The sequence below is a fragment of the Nycticebus coucang genome, chromosome 18 (assembly GCF_027406575.1).
Source record: "Nycticebus coucang isolate mNycCou1 chromosome 18, mNycCou1.pri, whole genome shotgun sequence".
NCBI classification, from domain to species: domain Eukaryota; kingdom Metazoa; phylum Chordata; class Mammalia; order Primates; family Lorisidae; genus Nycticebus; species Nycticebus coucang.
In genome coordinates, this window is record NC_069797.1 from 58,264,039 (window position 1) to 58,281,045 (window position 17,007).

The 17,007-nt window shown below is 47.0% G+C and overlaps 1 protein-coding gene and 1 pseudogene across 1 annotated transcript; both read left to right on the forward strand.

The window, feature by feature from the left end:
* The first annotated feature begins 78 nt into the window (after positions 1–78).
* Positions 79–5,837, forward strand: TUBG1 (tubulin gamma 1). The gene is made up of 11 exons (XM_053568879.1): positions 79–326; positions 631–743; positions 944–1,111; positions 2,245–2,313; positions 2,716–2,795; positions 3,250–3,376; positions 4,202–4,288; positions 4,397–4,546; positions 4,855–5,007; positions 5,091–5,252; positions 5,440–5,837. The coding sequence occupies exons 1-11, from the start codon at positions 278–280 to the stop codon at positions 5,635–5,637; spliced, it is 1,356 nt and encodes a 451-aa protein (XP_053424854.1). The 5' UTR covers positions 79–277; the 3' UTR covers positions 5,638–5,837.
* A 6,428-nt stretch (positions 5,838–12,265) lies between these two features.
* Positions 12,266–14,522, forward strand: LOC128571128 (KH homology domain-containing protein 1-like; annotated as a pseudogene).
* Positions 14,523–17,007: the final 2,485 nt, after the last annotated feature.

Here is a 17,007-nt window from a genome sequence, read left to right on the forward strand (position 1 = left end):
CTCAAGCACCCGCCCACCCAGAGGAAGGGGAGGACGCTGCGCCAAAGCATCCACCCCCACGCCAAGGCGCTCAGCGCGATCCGTAGGTGCGCACGCGTAGTCTGTGTGACTTGAAGCCAAATGAATAAGGACGTGCCATCGGCAAACTCAGTTGTCATTGGAGCAGAGGAGGTTGGTGGGTGGTGCAGGTTGCTTGGCGCCTACGTCTTTCCTCAGACGGCCAGGCAAGCAACCCGGTTGCTGGCGGGAGCGGGTGCGACGCTGATCCTGAAGAACGATGCCGAGAGAAATCATCACCCTACAGTTGGGCCAGTGCGGCAATCAGAGTGAGCGAACCTTCAGCCCCTCCACTAGTTAGGTTCCTTAGACTCAATAGGATCTTACTGTGGGATCCTGGATTCGGTCTGTCCTTTCCAGAGTCGTAGTTATTGGAAAGGCGGGACATCTCTGACCCAGAGTCCAGTTACCCAAGCCCGAGGGGCCCTCTCCTGCCCAATCCCTGGCATACAGCCCTTTCCTCAGACATAAGCGAGTCCTGCAGCTTGACTTCTCATCCCTGGACCCAAGCGCTCCTAACTAGAACCTGCTCAGACCCATGTATCCTTCTTCTCCCCTTCTCCCCTCCCCCAGTTGGGTTCGAGTTCTGGAAACAGCTGTGCGCTGAGCATGGTATCAGCCCCGAGGGCATCGTGGAGGAGTTCGCCACCGAGGGCACTGACCGCAAGGACGTCTTTTTCTACCAGGTGCTCCCAGTGACTTGGCCAGGGCAAACTGTGGCCCACGGGCCTGAAGGGAAGGGAGTGGCCTGGTACTGGGAAACCCGCTGGGCAGAGGGTCCAGGCTGCTTGCTTGAGGAGGGAGGGCCAGAAGGAGCCAGAGTTGGGAGGACTTCGGACTTGGCCCGTCCTGGCTGATTGGGCCCCTTCTGGACTTCCCTTAATAGGCAGACGATGAGCACTACATCCCCCGGGCTGTGCTGCTGGACCTGGAGCCCCGGGTGATACACTCCATCCTCAACTCCCCCTATGCCAAGCTTTACAACCCAGAGAACATCTACCTGTCAGAGCATGGAGGAGGAGCTGGCAACAACTGGGCCAGCGGATTCTCCCAGGTTATTTGCGATTCCCTGGCAGAGCCCACAACACTGTGTTAGGACAGGCCCTATAACTTCACAGAGAGAAATAATACCAGATCATGGAGTACTGGAGGGAGAGACATAGCTGTGGGGAGTTAACTATATATAATACTGAGAGGCTACACCAGCTAGTGCTGTGTGCCAGGCCCTTCTGAGTGCTTTACATATATACTGTATTGACTTATTTGAATCTTCCAACTACCCTAGAGGTAGGTACTGCAGGTCCACAGTCTCTCCTTTGCCTTTCTAGAATCCAAAAAGCTCTGAAACCAAAAGATATTTCTTAGCTTTTTTTAGCAGCAAAACCAAATCTCAATGAAGGCAGACTATTATAGTTCCTGTCCAACTTACTGTCATTATTGATACCTTATATTATAGAAATATTGTCTTTGATTATTGTACTCCAGACCCCCCCATGGGGTATTACTTAATATACATTATATATGCCATATTACATTTCTGAGATCTGAAATTTTTTTTTTTTTTTGAGACAGAGTCTCACTATGTCGCCCTTGGTAGAGTGCTGTGGCATCACAGCTCACAGCAACCTCAAACTCCTGGGCTTAAGCAATTCTCTTGCCTCAGCCTCCCAAGTAGCGGAGACTACATGCACCTGCCACAACGCCCAGCTATGTTTTGGTTGGAGTTGTTGTTGGAGTTATTGTTGTTTGGCAGGCCTGGGATGGGTTCGAACCTGCCAGCTCTGGTGTATGTGGCCAGCACCCTAGCTGCTGAGCTATAGGCGCTGAGCCAGATCTGAAATATTTTAAATTCCAAAGCATAACTGGTCCCAAGGATGTTAGATAAGGGACTGTGGACCTATATTGCTACCTTCATTGTACAAATGAGGAAACTGAGGCACAGAAGACTAATCTACCCAGAGTCACTCAGCTAAATAGAACTAGAGCTAATTTATGAGGTTGGGTCATCTGGGTATGGAGTGCTTCCTTATAACCACTGTGATGTACTACCTCTCAGTGCAGAAGAGGCCTGTATGCTCCACAAAAGGACTTTTAGGTGCCATAAGGAGAATTGAGGGTAGCCATTCTGGGGTCAGTGTTCTTGTCCCATGGTCCTTTCCCTCCCTGACCTTCCCCATGTCTGTACAGGGAGAGAAGATCCATGAGGACATTTTTGACATCATTGACCGGGAGGCAGATGGTAGTGACAGTCTAGAGGTGAGTTTCCCAGGAATTCCGGTAGAAGTAAACATAGGGAAGGCTTGGCAACATCCTTTAGAAACCACCTAATAGGTATAAGACCCAGCTATGCACTCTCTGCACTAGACAGAAGCTATTGAGCCTTGCTGGAAACAAGACAGTCTCCTAAGCTATATAAGTCAGGGGACTAGAGGGGGAGGAAGGGCTCAGGAAAATAGGACAGGATTTTCGTGCATTTAAAAAGTCCAGTTTAGGGCGGTGCCTATGGCTCAAAGGGGTAGGGCACCGGCCCCATATGCCGGAGGTGGTGGGTTCAAACCCAGCCCCAGCCAAAAAATATGCAAAAAAAAAGAATTAAAAAGTCCAGTTTAAAATCCTGCCACTATATACCTGGACACTGACTATCCCTTTCCCATGCAGGGCTTTGTGCTGTGTCACTCCATTGCTGGGGGGACAGGCTCTGGCCTGGGTTCCTACCTCTTAGAACGGCTGAATGACAGGTAAATTTGTGTTTGGAGGACTAAGAGGAGACACAGCTCCCAACTTGGTTTCCTACGTGACCGGGAGGCTCTGAAGATACATATACCTCCCTGTTTGCTGGGCCAGGAAAGAGTCCTATTCCCTTCTAGAGTGAGGAAGGTAAAGTTACAATGACTGAGAGTCTGATCATACTCTTCAGTGATGGGAACCACAGCCTAGAATAGGGGACCTGGATGAAGATCCAGGTAGTGTAGCCAGGTTTGGAGTTGGAATCCCAGATCCGAGATATCTCTTTGACCTTCCTCTTTAGGGTCACAGATTTCCAAAACTAAAGTTTCCCTTCTCTACTGATCTCATGACCCCACCCCAATTTCCCCATCCAGATTTACCTACTTCCAGATGGTTGTTAGGGAGCCCCATGTTCACCAAGCCTCCAGTTTGTTGCCCTCATCCTCCTTTCCTAACATCCACCAGGTACCCCAAGAAACTGGTGCAGACATACTCAGTGTTTCCCAACCAGGATGAGATGAGTGACGTAGTGGTCCAGCCCTATAACTCTCTCCTTACACTCAAAAGGCTGACCCAGAACGCAGACTGTGTGGTGAGTCCTGGATTCTACTTTCCCCACTCCCCGTTACCCTGGCTATTTAATCATTTTTGTGCATTTAAAAAGTAGTTTCTGAGCAGCGCCTGTGGCTCAGTGGGTAGGGTGCTGGCCCCATATACCAGGGGTGGTGGGTTCAAACCCGGCCCTGGCCAAACTGCTAAAAAATAGCCAGGTGTTGTGGCTAGCGCCCGTAGTCCCAGCTACTCAGGAGGCTGAGGCAAGAGAATCGCCTAAGTCCAGAAGTTGGAGGTTGCTGTGAGCTGTGTGACGCCACGGCACTCTACCGAGGGCGATACAGTGAGACTCTGTCTGTACCAAAAAAAATTAAAAATTAAGGGCAGCGCCTGTGGCTCAGTGAGTAGGGCGCCGGCCCCGTATGCCGAGGGTGGCGGGTTCAAACCCAGCCCCGGCCAAACTGCAACAGAAAAATAGCCGGGTGTTGTGGCGGGCACCTGTAGTCCCAGCTGCTCGGGAGGCTGAGGCAAGAGAATCGCGTAAGCCCAAGAGTTAGAGGTTGCTGTGAGCCGTGTGATGCCATGGCACTCTACCCGAGGGTGGTACTGTGAGACTCTGTCTCTACAAAAAAAAAAAAAAAAAAAAAAAAAAAATTAAAAATTAAAAAAAAAATACAAAGTCCAATTTCAGCCCTTCTGTGCCCTAGGCCTGTGCAAGGATGGGGTTTTTGTTTTTGTTTTTGTTTTTTTAAGTAGGCCTTTCTGGCCATGAGGCTCAAGAGAAATTAAGCTTCAAGGCCTAGGTCAAACAGAGCTCCTATTTTTCCTGTCCCTATAAATCTGCCACCCTCTTCTGTCCCTGCAGGTGGTGCTGGACAACACAGCCCTGAACCGGATCGCCACCGACCGCCTACACATCCAGAACCCATCCTTCTCCCAGATCAATCAGCTGGTGAGTCCGACACTCCTTTAGACTGGAAACCCTCCTTGCTGTGAGACCATCTGGGGAAGGGAGGTCCTGCCCAGGCTAAGGCCCATGGCATGGCACTACTGTCCCCAGGTGTCCACCATCATGTCGGCCAGCACCACCACCCTGCGCTACCCTGGCTACATGAACAACGACCTCATTGGTCTCATCGCTTCCCTCATCCCCACCCCACGGCTCCACTTCCTCATGACCGGATACACCCCCCTCACCACGGACCAGTCAGTAAGATCAGCCCTCAGTGTCCCGGGCCAGGCTGGCCCTGGGCCCAGCAGGCCTTGTCCCAGCCTTTCTCTTTTTCCCATTGCCCTGGGAGCTGCCCTTTGTGGCCCTCAGAGGGTCAGGCACAGGCACAAAGCAGGCCACTTCTTTGCTGACTTGCTCTCCATCTTCCCTCTGCATCTGGCTCCTGCCACAGAGACCATCTTGCCCCAGGTCTGATGTGGGACATGTTCACTAGTCTTATCTGTCCATGAATCTCTGAACTGTGACCTGAGTGCTGGCCTGGCCCCTGTGACACGCTTTCCTATCAGGTGGCCAGTGTGAGGAAGACCACGGTCCTGGATGTCATGAGGCGGCTGCTACAGCCCAAGAATGTGATGGTGTCCACTGGCCGGGACCGCCAGACCAACCATTGCTACATTGCTATCCTGAACATCATCCAGGGAGAGGTGGACCCCACCCAGGTGGGTGAGGCCCCTTTGTTCTAGGCCCTACACCCAGAGGGGTAGAGTAGAGGCTACCTCCACTGTTCCTGTGTCCACCCCAGGTCCACAAGAGCCTGCAGAGGATCCGGGAACGGAAGTTGGCCAACTTCATCCCCTGGGGCCCAGCCAGCATCCAGGTGGCCCTGTCGAGGAAGTCTCCCTACCTGCCCTCAGCCCACCGAGTCAGCGGGCTCATGATGGCCAACCACACTAGTATCTCCTCGGTGAGTCTCACAGTTTGTATCTTTTTTCCTTTAGTCATTTTCCTGATAAGCCTCCCCTCTCTGCATCCCTGCTGCCCCTGCTTCTGGCTTCTTTTGCTGCAGGTGTAGCTAGCCTCAATTACCTGGCTTTCTGAGCCATATTGTTATTTGAAGTTCTTTTTGACCCCTGTTTTTTGCACACCGTAAGCTCTTTGAGAGGACCTGTCGCCAGTATGACAAACTGCGGAAGCGGGAGGCCTTCCTGGAGCAATTCCGCAAGGAGGACATGTTCAAAGATAACTTTGATGAGATGGACACATCCAGGGAGATTGTACAGCAGCTCATTGATGAGTACCATGCTGCCACCCGGCCAGACTACATCTCCTGGGGCACCCAGGAGCAGTGAGTCACCCAGGACAAGGACCCTCATCTGCCTTACCAGCTGGCCCTGCCTGACTGACTGCCCTCTTCAGAGCACAGATCAGGGACCTCATTCATCTCTTTCTTGTACACATACTCACACACACACTCTATTGCCCTGGGTACACATTTACTACTCCTCTTATGAGACTATTTATCTTTAATAAAGCATTAGATATAGATCAAGGCACTGATCTCTTTGAAACCTTTGGGGACTAGGGAAGGGGGCATGCCTTTCTTTCCCCATATCTCTGACAAAGTCCTCCCCCAACTTCCAGCATCTTTAGTTCTGAGTGAACAGCCTCCTCTAGCTTTTCCTTCTGCTTGGTTTTGGAGAACACAGATGGGATTTGACTCACTTGGAATTCCTTTCCCGGATAACAAAGCCCATAGATATTACTTTGTTCTTTGTCTGACCCTCTCTAAGTCCTAGTTCCCTCCCACGCCTGTGTCAAGTGAATATTCCACCAGTTTCACATCCCCACATCATCGTGTCCTTCTTGATCATTATAACCACAGGCCTGAGGCCACCATTCCTACCACTAGGCCATGGGCAAGCAGTGTAGTCAGACCAGGTGCCCTTAAGCTTCTTGCAGGCAGGGCAGTGCTGGAGAGCCAGTCCAGGAGAGCTGCTAGTTACAGGTGGCTAGAGTCTAAGAAGTAAGGCAATAGACCAAATCCAAAACCTAGACTCTAAGCAGGGCCAAAAGTGGTTCCATAGCTGAAGCCCCATAATTCTGTTCTTAGGTGGTCTCTAGTTCTTTAAAAGGACAAGGCTGGGCATGGTGACTCACACCAGTAATTGTTGCTAGCACTCTGGGAGGCTGAGTTGGGAGGATCACTTGAAGTCAGGCTTTTGACACCAGCTTGAACAAGAACAAGACCCCATCGCTATGAAAAAGAGAAAAGTTAGCCGGATATGGTGGCATACCTCTGTAGTCTCAGCTACTTGGGAGGCTGAAGGAAGAAAATCTCTTGAGCCCGGGAGTTTGAGCTTGCAGTGAGCTGTGATCCCACTGCACTCTAACTGGATTGACAGAGCAAGACTGTCTCAAAAAAATAAAACAGCCAAGTACCTTCCATTTCTGGTGGAAGACTGCAGGGAAATAGTAAATACATAGGGGCCTAAATCTTTGGGATCAAAGACAAAACTGGTTCTCCCTAGACTGTAGTGGATTATCAGGACCCCATTAGGCTTTTATATACCCCAAAGGTATATTGTGATAGTTAACATGCATATATATCACTGGGATAAGCCCATTTCTTTTTTTTTTTTTTTATAGAGACAGAGTCTCACTTTATCACCCTCGGTAGAGTGCTGTGGCATCACAGCTCATGGCAACCTCTAGCTCTTGGGCTTACGCGATTCTCTTACCTCAGCCTCCCGAGCAGCTGGGACTACAGGCGCCCGCCACAACGCCCAGCTATTTTTTTGTTGCAGTTTGGCCGGGGCTAGGTTTGAACCTGTTACCCTCGGCATATGGGGTTGGCACCCTACCCCCTAATCCACTGATCCATAGGCGCCGCCTTTTTTTTTTTTTTTTTTTTAGGTTCTTGCTTTATTGCCCAGGCTGGAGTGCACTGGCACAATCCACTGTAGCCTCAATCTTTTGGGCTCAAGCAATCCTCCCACCTCAGCCTCCTGAGTATCTAAACTACAGGCACGTGCCACTACACCCAGCTAAAAGAGGAAATAGGCCAAGAGTGGCTAATATACCAAGTACTCAGCTAATAAATGGCACAGTTGGCATCTGTGCTTCTAACCATTGCATAGTCCTGCCTTTTGTGATATCTTCTAGGCTGGTATAAAACTGTTTCATTTCAGAAGACTTTCAGAACCACTGGATGAGCCTATGGCTGTGGAGACCTTGAATACTTGTGCAGAGAAGGCAGGAATAGGAGCGGGGTTGTCATCCTCAACTGGCTTCAAGTACACCTGCAGAGTTCTCCCCTCATAGAGCTAAGGGTAATTGGCAACCTGTACCTGCCTTCAGGATGTCCAGAACTAAAGCCAGAGCATCAGGCCCAGTGGGATCAGAAGGATTGGAGCTAGTAAAGGTCAACACAAAGGTGAAAGTTTCTGCCACTCTTACCAATCAACAGTGGAACATCAGGCAAATGAAGATTTTTTTTCTTCCTCTTTTTACATTAGAAAGCATACAGTTGGCCCTCTACATCCTTGGTGACTGCACCTGCAGATTCAACCAACCACAGATCAAAAAGATAAAAAATATGATCAAATCAGGAGAAAAACAATGAAAAACAGCTGTACAAGCTCACACCTGTAATCCCAGCACTTTGGGAGGTCAAAGGATGAGGATTGCTTCAGGCCAGGAGTTTGATACCAGCCTCGGCAACATAAATTAAAAAATGATCTAGATGTGTTGGTATGCACCTATAATCACAGTTACTCTTGAACCTGGGAGTTAAAGGCTACAGTGAGCTGTAATGCCACTGCATACCAGCTTGGGTGACAAAGTGAGACCTTGAGTCACAAAAAAAATAACAATATAAAAAACCACACATTAAAAAAAATCTGAAACCAATACAGTATAACAACTATTCACATAGTATTTACCTTGTATTAGGTAATCTGGCTATGATTTAAAGTATTATATGGGGGAGGTGCTTAAGCAATATGGAAATATTACACCATTTTATATAAAGGACTTATGTATCTTCAGATTTCAGTATCCATAGGGGTCCTGGAACCAATCCTGCATGGGTACCAGGGGATGATCATAGTTGCTCACTATTGGCCACAGAATATACTCTTCCTCCCATAAATATATCTTTAATAAAGTTCTGCATGTGAATAGACTGAACAATATTCAGGCCAGACCCCTGTGAACAAAGGACCCTTGAAAGACTGATGGGCACAGAACAGGCAGTCAGAAGCCAGCCAGGCCCTAGTCTGGCGGGGAGGCCACAAGCCTGTCACCATCAATCAAAGCAATCAACCTGCTACTATCAATTCCCGAGGTCCTTAGGGGGCTGACTCGGAAAGCCAGCCTGGTCGGTGTTAACCAGCTTCCTATTCTCCCAGTAGAGAGGAAGATGATTTCAGAGAAAACCAGTGTGCTCCTGGTCTCTTCTCAGCTCCCTGTCCTACATCTGCACCACCAGGTACCCACCTCAGTCCTTTTACCGCCCTGCCCCTGCTGACCTACCTTCCATCACTTGGAGCATCTGCATAAGTTCCTGGTGCTGAGTGGGTATCATGAGTGGGCAAATACAGTGAGGCTGGTGCATGTAAAGGGCTAGGTGGCTTACCTCTAGGCCAGAAGCAATCCCTGGTCCCTTCTTTGCAAAATCCAGTTAAATAGCATGTGGAGGCCAAGGCAAGAAGAAACCTCTAAGTCAGCAGTTCTCAACCTGTGGGTTGCAACGCCTTTGGATGGTATTAAAGTTTTGCAGCATTAGGAAGTTTGAGAACCACTGCTCTAGGTAGTCCAGAGTAAAAATTACGAGTGGATAGTAATTCTGCCACCAACTCAGAGGAACAGATAAATACCCTGAGAGGGAGAAACTGATCAGCAAAGATGCCGCCTTTTGTCAACTGCTGAGCACCAGGCATCGTAAGTACAGACAAACAGTGCCAACTTCAGAACAAGGTCCCTCCCTCAAGGCTATTTCCAGATCACCCATCACCCCACACCAGGGCAGACGCTCCTTGTTCTTGGCCAGCAGCAAACCCCAAAGTGGGTCAACCAGAGGGCAGCTCAGAGGCCTCTGGAATCAGGGCAGCAGGTGGTACTGGTAGTGAAAAGTCTCTGCAGTGTGAGAGCTTGCAAGCCACAGCAGAAACTGTCCCCACTGAGACAAAGGCTGCCACAGAAAGGTTGGAGAGAAGGCAGGATGCTCAAGCCTGGAACAGGAATTTCTTTGTGACTAAATGACTAGGAGAAAATTAGCCATTTAAAGGTAATATTCCCAGAACACTCTAGTGTGGTGTGACCTCAGAGACTCTCCAACATGCACGAGACGGAGATCTATAGCAGGAAGCACATAACCAAAAATAGAGCTGGGTAAACATATCTGAAACATAGGGACTGTAACTTCAGGAAGTATTTTAAGATGAGGTTTTACGGGGCTGCAAGCACAGTGGTAGGTGGAGAATACATGGTGAGCATAGACACTGGACAGCGTTGGCAGATCAGCCCTTATCTCTGGTCTCCACCAGTCACAAACATTCTAGATCTCCCTAGAACTAGTTAAAATCCAACATAAGATACACCCTCCAGTAATGCCCACCTCCAACACTTGCTCTGTTTCAGTTCTCTCTCAGGTATCTAAAGCAGGAAAGGCTGTCCTAGAAATGTAACAGAAATGTGTTGAAGTTGTATTCTGATAAACTAACTCATCATTTAATTAAGTTTTAATTAAATCCACTAAGGCCATCACTGCAGCATGAATAGGTAAAATTAAAGTTCTTGCAAAGCCACAGGCCCCATCATCAGGGTCTAACACCTCGAGGAGACCTAGATGGAAATGACCTTCTCACATCTCACTCTGGTATTATATTAGTGGCCCTGGTGGTGCAAGCCAAAGGTAGTGAGTTCTCAACCTCCAACCCTCAAATCTATTAATGAATTATCAATAGGGTAACCAACTTATCCTGATTTTAGCACTGAATATTCCAAATTCTAAGAGTCCCCTCAGATATGGTTTTATTTATTTATTTATTTTTGGTTTTTGGCCGGGGCTAGGTTTGAACCCGCCACCTCCGGCATATGGGACTGGCGCCCTACTCCTTAAGCCACAGGCACCACCCTCAGATATGGTTTTAAAAACTGAAATTTCCAGGCTGGGTCTGGTGGCTCACACCTGTAATCCTAGCACTCTGGGAGGCCAAGGCAGGAGGATCCTTTGAGCTCAGGAGTTCAATACCAGCCTGAGCAAGAACAAGACCCCCATCTCTACTACCCTGTTTCCCCGAAAATAAGACAGTGTCTTATTTTAAGGTATGCTCCCAAAGATGCGCTAGGTCTCATTTTCAGGGGACGTCTTATCGTTCCTGTAAGTAGGTCTTATTTTCGGAGGATGTCTTATTTTCGGGGAAACAGGGTAAAAATAGGAAAATTAGCCAGGTGTTGTGGCCAGCCCCTGTAGTACCAGCTGCTGGGGAGGCTGAGTTAGGAGGATCGCCTGAACCCAGGAGTTCGAGGTTGCTGTAAGCTAGGCAACACCACGGAACTCTAGCCTAGAACAGCAGAGTGAGACTCTGTCTCAAAAAAAAAAAAAACCTGAAATTCCCACATTTCCTGTCCTAGGAAAAAATAGGATAGTTGGTCACCCCAAAGGAAAGATCACAACTTAGAAAATCTCAAAGCAGTACATATAAATGATGAGGGATGAATTAAGCCCTGGAAGACATTTGTTCATGAATTAAGCAAGCATTTATTAAAACTAGAGACCAGATTACCCAGCACCAAGCTTCACAGTGGTCCCTACCTAAGTGGTTTCCAGTTTGACCCGAGGGGGAACATAGCATCATTACCATCTGTGTAGCATGTTACCCTGCATCATGTACTTTCACATGCAGTAATTATCTGGGCCCTTTGAGGGAGGATTTTTGTTTATACCATCATAGGGAAATGGGCTTAGGAAGGTTAAGTAACTTGTCCAAATCACACAGCTGGTATGTGGAAGACAAACTCAACTTCTGGCCCCCTAGCTCCAAATCAATACACTCTTTTCACTATACCGGGGTCTAAGAAGTGCTCAGAGATGTGCTGCAGCCTGAATAGGAGCTGTTTGTTTGTTCTTTTTTTTTTTGAGACAGTCTCACTGTCTCACTGTGGCCCTCGGTAGAGTGCCGTGGCATCAAGTTCACAGCAACCTCAAACTCTTGGGCTTAAGCAATTCACTTGCCTACTCTCCTAAGTAGCTGGGACTATAGGTGCCCACCAAAATGCCCAGCTATTTTTTGGTTGCAGTTGTCATTGTTTAGCTGGCCTGGGCCGGATTCAAACCTGCCAGCCTTGGTGTATGTGGCTGGTGCTGTAACCACTGTGTTACAGGCACCGAGCCCAGGTGTTGGTTCTTAAGCTGGGAAGTGATGTGGTAAAATTTGTGTTTTAGGACAGTTAAACTGAAAATTAAAGAGTAAATTGGCACTTTTTCAAGTGAAAAAGACATTCAGTACCATTTCATTTCATTTTTGTTTCATATATATATATACACACACACGCACACATGCGTGCATATATATATATATATATATATACACACACACACACAGAGAAGGATCGATTGATCTATATAGATGGAAAGAAGACTGGAAACAAGTACAATAAAGTATTAATAGGAGTTATATCTGGGCCAAGCACGGTGGCTCACGCCTATAATCCTAGCACTCTGGGAAGTCAAGACGGGTGGATTCTTGAGCTCACGACCAAAAGGAAGATCCTGTCTCTACTAAAAATAGGAAAACTGAGGCAAAAGGATCGCTTGAGCCCAACAGTTGCAGGTTGCTGAGAGCTATGCTGCCACGGCACTCTACCTAGGACGACAGCTTGAGACTCTGTCTCAAAAAAAAAAAAAAAATAGGAGTTATATCTGGCTAGTAGTCTTACATGTATGTTTTTCTTTGTGTTTTCTATATTTCCCCAATGGTCTATAATGGGTATGTACTACTTTTATAATCAGAAAAAATAAATTTTAGGTGTATATAAGTAGAAGAGTAAACAGGAAGAGAAACCAGAGATAAAGAGCCCAAAGAAGGACAATGACAATATGATAGATGTGAAAAACAGAGAAATAAGATAGATACCAAAAACAGAGATGCCCATAACAGCACAGAAAGAGACCTAATTGCTTGGGGGTGGAGACCAATACATACCCTGTTTCCCCGAAAATAAGACATTGTCTTATTTTAAGGTGTGCTCCCAAAGATGCGCTAGGTCTTATTTTCAGGGGACGTCTTATCTTTCCTGTAAGTAGGTCTTATTTTCGGAGGATGACTTATTTTTGGGGAAATAGGGTACTTATTTCTCACAGATATTTCTTTTAGATATGGGATCTTGCTATGTTGCCCAAGCTGAAGTACACTGGTTATTCATTCAGTTGAAGCCTCAAATTCCTATCTTCAAGCAATCTTCCTGCCTCAGCCTTCTGATTGGCTGAGACTACAGCTACATGCTACTGCACCCAGCTCTTACAGAATTTTATTGTTTATCTGAAACCTATGGGAAACATGGGAGTTCAGGGTTATTTCAAAAACAAGTAAAAGAGCTAGGCACAGTGGCATATGCCATCAGTCCCAGCTACTTAGGAGGCTGAGTTGTGAGGCCAGGAGTTCAAGGCCAGCCTGGACAACATAGTAAGACTCTCACCTCTAAAAATAATGTCTTTTAGGCAGGGCGTGGTGCCTCATGCCTATAATCCTAGCACTCTAGAAGGCCGAAACGGGTGGATTGCCCTGAGCTCAGAGGTTCGAGACCAGCCTGAGCCAGAGAGCAACCCCATCTCTACCAAAAAAGCCAGGCATTGTGGCAGGTGCCTGTAGTCCCAGCTATTTGGGAGGCTGAGGCAAGAGAATCACTAAGCCCAAGAGTTGGAGGTTGCTGTGAGCTATGATGCCACAGCACTCTACTGAGGGCCACAAAGCGAGACTATGTCTAAATAAATGAATAGAAAGAAAGAAAGAAAAAAATGTCTTTTAAAAAATGGTTATATTTGGCCAGGTGCAATGGCTTGTACCTGTAATCATAGCAGTCTGGGAGGCCAAGGTGGATGTATTGCTTGAGCTCAGGATCTTGAGACCAGCCTTAGCAAGAGCAAGACCCCATCTCTAATTAAAAAAAAAAAAAAAATAGAGAAACTAGCCGGGTGTTATGGCAGGCACCTGTAGTTCCAGCTACTTGGGAGGCTGGGCAAGAAGATTGCTCAAGCCCAGGAGTTTGAGGTTGCTGTGAACTGTGATGCCACAGCACCTTACCAAGGACAACAGTGAGACTGTCTCAAAAAAAAAAAGACAGAGTAAGTTGGTAGGTGGGATAAGGTAGCTTTTGCCTAAAATTCTAGCACTTTGGGAGGCCGAGGCAGGAGGATCACCTGAGGCCAAAAGTTCAAGACCAGCAAGAGTGAGGTACTCTCTCTGCAAAAGATAGAAAAATTAGCTGGGCCTGGTGGCACACATCCGTAGTCCCAGCAACTCAGGAAGCTGAGGCAGGAGGATTTTTGAGCCCAGAAGTTTGAGGTTGCAGTGAGTTATGATGACCCCACTGCACTCTAGGTAGAGTAAGACCCTGTCTAAAAAAAAAAAATCCAGACTTTTTCCAAGTCCTTGTTCAGCCAGCTGCTCACCCTTGCCTTTCTCCTGAGTTGGGTAGTAGCAGAGTGTGTGGACATGGGAATGAGCGCTCCTGGGAAGAAGCTATGGTGGACCGTGCCCGACAACTTTCATAATCCAGCAACAATTCACATGGAGGAGGATCAGGAGGAGATGATCTTTGGTCACAATGAGTCACACCTTCGCTCCATTGAGGTGCACAGTTACACCCTCATTCAACTGTAGAGGTGGTTTACAGCCACAGACAAGACCCGTGTCACTGTGGTGGGACCACCCAGGGCAAGGCAGTGGCTATTGCATATGATCTGGTGTGTGGGGAGCCAGGACTCCTATCGTCAGGCCCGAGGCCTTGAGATGGTGCGACGTGTCTGGAGCCAGGCCCTGACGGAGGTTGACCTGGCCACCTCTACAAGCATGGAGCCCAACATCGGAGACTTATCTTTGGCCACCAGAATAAGTGGAACTATCTCTCTTAACGTTCCTCAGGCTTCTCCTTTCCAATTGGCCGGTTATAGTGGATTCCATCTGAGTTCACTCTATCCATGAAAAAGGACTGATCTCCCTGGGGAGCTGGGATGTGGGGGGAGGAGGGGATGTGTTGGGTTAGCCTTTGAGAAAGACATGAAAGGCACTGGGGAGAGACTGACTTTGTGGGTCCAATCCTGTCCCTCTCAGGCCTTCTAGGAGTGTGTCTGAGGGAAGTCTCCCAAATGTAAGTGTTCTGTTCTACTGGCAAAAATGCCAATAAAGTCAGCCACCCGATACACCAAAAAAAAAAAAAAAAAAAAAAATCCAAAAAACAGATAAAGAAAAAAAAAAAAAAGAGTTAAGTAGATCAGTAGTCAAAACTTGATAGGCTCACTTGAGTGTAGAGCATAATCTTGAGTGAGGTGAACTTGGCTACGTAGAATGCTCTCTTCTGTATTGTGGATAAATAAATGGGTCTATCCATTCCAGGCAAATTATCAGGCAGCATTTGCTTGACTGAGTTCAGTGGACTGATCTCATGGCCATTCATTCTACCTAGAAATAGTAATCATGTGGAAATGCTGTGGAGCTGGAATCTGCCCCTCTGTACTTCCCTCTACTTGTTCTTGTTCTGCTCCCGGATCCTTATAGAACAAGTCCCCTCTCTCTTGCAACTGAGAACCCATCCTATATTCAGTAATTATTGTTTTTCTTCCTAAGTTTTCTCTTTTCAGGTAGGGTTTGAAACCTATCCCGACCATTGACTACCTGTGTGAATCTCAGCCTCATTTTCTTCTCAGCTTTAGTTTTCTCTTTGCAAAAACTGGGACTTAATAGTACCTACCCAGAGTTTGTACAGAAATTAAATGGGCTGAACAGGTTGGCACGGCTCCGGCCATGGTGAGGAAAGGGGGCAGGCACCGTGGCCCTCACACACCATGTGGTGACACCTTAGTGTGCCTTGACATGCAGAACCATGCCAGCGAGTGGGTGGACCTGTACATGCCACAGAAATGCTCCGCCAGCAACTACATCATCGGTGCCAAGGATCACATGTCCATCCAGACGAATGTGGCTGAGGTTGACAAGGTTACCGGCAGATTCAGTGGCCAGTTTAAAACCTATAATATCAGACAGGGTGCAGAGGCTAATGCCTGTAATCCCAGCACTCAGGGAGGCCGAGGTGGGTGGTTTGCCTGAGCTCACAGGATTAAGACCAGGCTGAGCCAGAGGGAGACCTCGTCTCTAAAAATAGCCAGGCATCATGGCGGGTGCCTGCAGTCCCAGCTACTTGGCAAGAGACTGCGGCAAGAGACTCGCTCGAGCCCAAGAATTTAAGGTTGCTGTGATCTATGACACCATAGCACTCTATTAAGGGTGACAAACTGAGACTCTGTCTCAAAAGAAAAAAAGAAGAAGAAGAAGAAAGAAAGAAAAACGAGGGAAGTGTTGTGTGGCAGGTGCCTGTAGTCCCAGCTACTCTGAAGGCTGAGGCAAGAGGATCTCTTAATCCCAGGAGTTTAAGGTTGCTGTGAGCTATGATGATGCCACCACACTCTAGCCTGGGCAACCGAGACAACTTCATATCTGTTTATATTGTAAATCAATATATGCATATTATATATTTATTGTAAATATTATAAACACTAAGTGTATTTTGTATAATAATTGTATACTACTAGTTCATATACTGTAGAAAGTTAATTTAGAACATTAATATTTTTTGTTATTCATTGTATAAATAATAGTGGTCTCATTTCCTTGCTTGCTATTATTATATAATTCTAAACTTGAATCAAATATATCCATCTTTCATTTTTATTTTATTATTTTTTTGAGACAGAGTCTCACTCTGTTGCCCTGGGTACAGGCGCCCACTACAGTGCCCAGCCATTTTTTGGTTGTAGTTGGCCCCAGCTGGATTCGAACCTGCTGGCTCCAGCATACACGGCTGGCGCCCTAGCCGCTGAGCTACATGCGCCGAGCCATACTTACTCTTTATTTGCACAAAATTCTAACCTGTTTAGGTATATGAATTCCCAGGCCAACACAAGTTTGAAAGGAGAAAGAAGACAGCTATTAAAGACTTTAAAATAAAGTAATTTGGACCAGTGCTGTCTTCCTGATAAGGAGAGAAGAGATAGAAAAATTATAAAAATTAATAAGGGGTCTGAGCACAGGGCCTGTAATCCTAGCACTTTGGGAGGCTGAGGCAGGAGGATTGTTTGAGGCCAGGAGTTGGAACCTGCTGTCTCCAGTGTATATGGCTGGCGCCCTAGCCGCTGAGCTACATGCCTTAAAATTTTCTTTTTCTTAATTTTTAAAAATTAATTAATTTATTTATTCATTTAATTAATTAATCAACTAATTAAATTAATTAATTGATCTAGCCCTGAGCAAGGGCTAGATCCTGAAACTATAGTCCCAGCTTCTTGGGAAGCTCAGGCAACAGGATTACTTGAGCTCGGGAGTTTGAGGTTGCAGTGAGCTATGATGATGCCATAGCACTCTAGCCTAGGCGACAGAGTATGACCCTATCTCAAAAATTAATTTAATTTTATTTTATTTTTATTTCAGATTAATGTAAGGGTA